General features: G+C 37.9%; 1 protein-coding gene across 1 annotated transcript; it reads right to left on the bottom strand.

The window, feature by feature from the left end:
• Nucleotides 1–596: 596 nt before the first annotated feature.
• LOC124892724 (sorbitol dehydrogenase-like) lies at nucleotides 597–1,788 on the bottom strand (the record flags this gene model as incomplete). The annotated part of the gene is made up of 3 exons (XM_047403942.1): nucleotides 597–758; nucleotides 1,125–1,415; nucleotides 1,632–1,788. Coding segments are annotated over 3 exons (610 nt in total), but the record flags the coding sequence as incomplete, so codon positions are not given.
• Between the last annotated feature and the right edge of the window lie 2,387 nt (nucleotides 1,789–4,175).

The following is a 4,175-nucleotide window of genomic DNA, read 5'->3' as shown; positions in this document are numbered from 1 at the left end:
GCAACATTTTTTTTAACTCCTATTGTGACGCTTCATATTGTCAGTCGCAACGGTTAAGAACCATTGCAATAAACTATATTGTAATGATAGGAAACCATTGCAATAACCCTATTACAATAATTTTTGAATATCTACTGCAATACTTATTGGTCTTTTTGCAACAGTTTTTAACTATCTATTGTAATGATTTTTGACACATATTGCAACGATTTTCAAATCTTTTGCAACAATTTTTTGCTACATATTGCAACTATTGTAATTAGCTATTGCAACAATTTTTGTCACCTATTGCAACGATAAATAGCAGAGAATAGAAAATTCTTCAATATGGAGTCATTACAAAAAAGAGCTTAGTCACATTTTTTTCATAAATAGCACAAGAGCTTCAGTATTCTACATTTGTCAATGGTACACAAAAACGACATTTCCTAACATGTTGGTGAACTACATACTATGGCTACCAGAGCCACAATTGAGGGAAATCTCACTTAAAATAGAATTTGAATGTAAACCTTGGTCATATCTTAGTCTGCTAGAAGTTCGTCATCAGTTTAGCATCACATTCTACTCACAGCTAAGTGTCTATCAAGGAAAAACTATGATGCAGCAGCTGGAGTGAGAGGAACGGTCATCTCGTGATGTCCCATTCCCACCAAGCAAACTTTGCCGCCTGGATGAGTTGCACCAAGGGCAGTTGACATGGTTTTGTTAAAGCTAGCACAGTCAAAACTCACTTTGATTCCAAATCCCATCGCTTTCTGAATGTTCTCTATATCTGTAGCTAAATGACAACATCTTCAACTTTGATGTTTGTGTATTCACGGGTTAATTTCTCGTAATGGTCACTGAACTTCCTAATTATAAAAGTAAGTTATGATACTATTTTGTCACATTAAAGTAACTAAACTTTACTACTATAATGGTAAAGTCTCCAATTATTTTTAGGGTTATAATCTGTAATGTCAGTTGGTTAAGTTATTTTAATGAGACAAAATAGTTTTGTGACTATTGTTATAACAAATAAAGTCAGTGATCGTACATGAAAGAACCCATGTATTCAGTCTCGAGAGTACAAAAGAAACATGGGCGATTAACTGCAAGAACTTTGAAATTTGGATCTTGACCTGAATATTAGTTGAAACTTTCACGATGTCATCTGCTCCTAACTTTTTTGCGACAGAAAGACGATAGTCATCTACATCCACAATAACAATTCTTGGGGCGCCAAAAGCACGAGCAGCAAACAGTGTGACAAGCCCAATTAGTTCAGCTCCCAGAACTAATATATTTGTCTTGGGACCAATATTTGCACGCCGACAGGCATGAACACCAACACTAGGTGGCTCACACATTGCTCCCTCCTCTAAACTTATATTATCAAGGAGCTTAAAACATAGATCTACAGGATGGATTACCTATTTGTGATTGAAAAGAAATCAATTTTTTATCTTTTAGCAAGGACAAAAGTTATTACCACTCCATAAGCCCTACATTCTGCACAGTGCCTCCGTACATAATTTTATGTGACCTCATGTACAATAAGCCTATGGAAAATTTGAGTACACTAACAATTATATTCGGAGGGGTACTAGATTGAAGTTCAATAGGTACTAGATTTAAAAAGTACTCACATTTATATTCCAACTTCTGGATGGTAGCGAAGCAGCATTGGACATTCTGGAAACTACCTCACAAATGGGAAGATCATAAATCCATGATGCAGCCAAGAAATTATCAGGAGCAGGCTTCAAATTTTTGAAAGCATCATCAGATACAATCGCATCAAACCTATCAAATCGAAGAAAAAGGATATAAGGTCAAATATAAATAAAAGATAAATAAAGACAAAGGAGAGAGAGGTAGGGATATTTCAACTAATTCACTGCAAACCTGTGATTTTCATCAGAATAGTATATTTTAGCTTGTATAACCTCAATAAAGTACAATGTCCTTGCAAACTACATCATCAACTAACTCGCATTGCGTGTTTTTGCATATATACCGTGAAGAAGTAGACTTAGAACGTAACTTAACCACAAAAGATTGCTTATAAGGCAAGGACTGCTTCACCTAAGATTGCGGCCTCGGGTATCGAATCCTTCAACACCCTTAGCATAAGCAACACCACCTAAGAAGTTTGCTTCACCTAATATATTTCAAGGGTAAAGGAACCTTCCAGCATTCGCTATAGAATTTGATGAACTCTTCTTTTTCATATTGAAATTTACTCACGAGCTCTTAAATGAAGTCATCATATTCTCAGTGTATACGAACCAAAAGGTCATTTGGCAGGTGGAAATGTATAGTTGTTGGGTTAGGTATAACTTCTAGTCTACATCCTACTGCCAATGCTTGAGTAATCAAATTGAGGTTTCCCTATTCAAAGATGTGAGAAGAAGTTAGTTTAAAACTAATCAAGAACAACAAACAGATAAGATATGAGATATTGATTGTATCATGATTGGTAAGAAATCAAGTATAATTGTAGATAAGCATATGCTTATATAAACAAGTGGTGACAACAGCAACATCTCCTATTATAGCCATGAATGCACTGTCCTTGCTTGCTACAAGGGCGAAGACAACTGGTAGCAACACTGACTGCTGAAAGAAAGATCAGTATGTTAGTAGAGGATAGCGGCAATAGAGGATAACAGTAGGAGTTGATACGTATTGAATGATCAAAAGTAGAGAGTACACACCAATTGAACTTGACCGGGTTAAATGGAATGCTTATAATAACTACATAGCATACCAATGTTCTAATAACCAAAAGCATGCCACTATTTTATAATATCCCTATTCAAGCCTCTGGACAAATAATAAAAGATAATGTGGGTCTGAATGTGGCCGTAATAGGTTAATAGCAATTACTTTTAGAAAACCGAAAAAGAAGGTAGAAATGGAGCAAGCGAATTTCCAAAGCCACATTTGAAAGTGAGTTCACATTTGAACGTGAAAATTTGCATTACTGACGCTAAACAAGACAGATGCTTAAGAACTGGAGGCATTGGAACACATCATAATGCCAGAAGAATAGTTCTAATTAAATAAAGATATGCCAACCATTATGTTAAATGCTTCTTAATATATCTACTATATAAAAATCTTGTACCTTCTTTTGGTATGATGTCAGAAGTTCAGAACTAGCCTATGGCAAATGATAAAAAAACTGTAAATGTGCTTGGAGCATGTTAGTCCTGCAGATGAAACCAACAACAACAACAACAACAAACCCAGTGTATTCCTACATAGTGAGGTCTGGGGAGGGTAAGATGTACGCAGTCCATACCTCTACCTCTAAAGAAGTAGAAAGGCTGTTTTCGATAGACCCTCGGCTCGAGACACGGAATACTAAACAAATTCATAGTAAAGCATGGAACAAGATGGCATAACATAAAAACGACACCCACAAGTAATAATAGTAAACAGAGAAAAGTAAACAGACTGGTAATAAAGCATGAAACAAGGTATCATAACAAGAATAATACCCTCACCAAGTAATTCCCTACACTAGCGACCCAAACTGACCCTAGCCTTCTGCCCTAATTCGCGTCTTCCAGATCTTCTTATCTAGGGTCATGTCCTCAGTGAGCTGTAACTGCTCCATGTCCCGCCTAATCATCTCTCCCCAGTACTTCTTCGGCCTACCCCTACCCCGCCTAAAACCATCCAGAGCTAGCCTCTCACACCTACGAACCGGGGCATCCATGCCCCTCCTCATCACGTGTCCGAACCATCTCAATCGGACTTCCCGCATCTTATTCTCCACTGGAGTCACACCAACCTTCTCCCTGATAGTCTCATTCTGAACTCTATCCCCCCTAGTCAGCCCATACATCCAACGCAACATTCGCATTTCCGCCACCTTCATTTTTTGAATGTGGGAGTTCTTAACTGGCCAACACTCCGCTCCATACAACATGGCCGGACGGACAGCCACCTTGTAGAATTTGCCTTTAAGCTTGGGCGGCACCTTCTTATCACACAACACCCCCGAAGCGAGCTTTCACTTCATCCATCCCGCCCTAATACGGTGCGAGACCTCCTCGTCAGTATTGAGGAAACCAGTAACAAAATATTGAGAATTTCTCTACTACGTTGTATACAGAGAGCAGACGTTTAACCGCACTAAGCACGTTCGTCTTGAAGTTATGTACAAAGAAATTACTGAT

The sequence above is a fragment of the Capsicum annuum genome, unplaced genomic scaffold (genome assembly GCF_002878395.1).
Source record: "Capsicum annuum cultivar UCD-10X-F1 unplaced genomic scaffold, UCD10Xv1.1 ctg5008, whole genome shotgun sequence".
NCBI classification, from domain to species: Eukaryota; Viridiplantae; Streptophyta; class Magnoliopsida; order Solanales; family Solanaceae; genus Capsicum; species Capsicum annuum.
The sequence above is the reverse complement of the archived record's forward strand: the minus strand, read 5'-3'. Positions and strand labels throughout refer to the sequence as shown.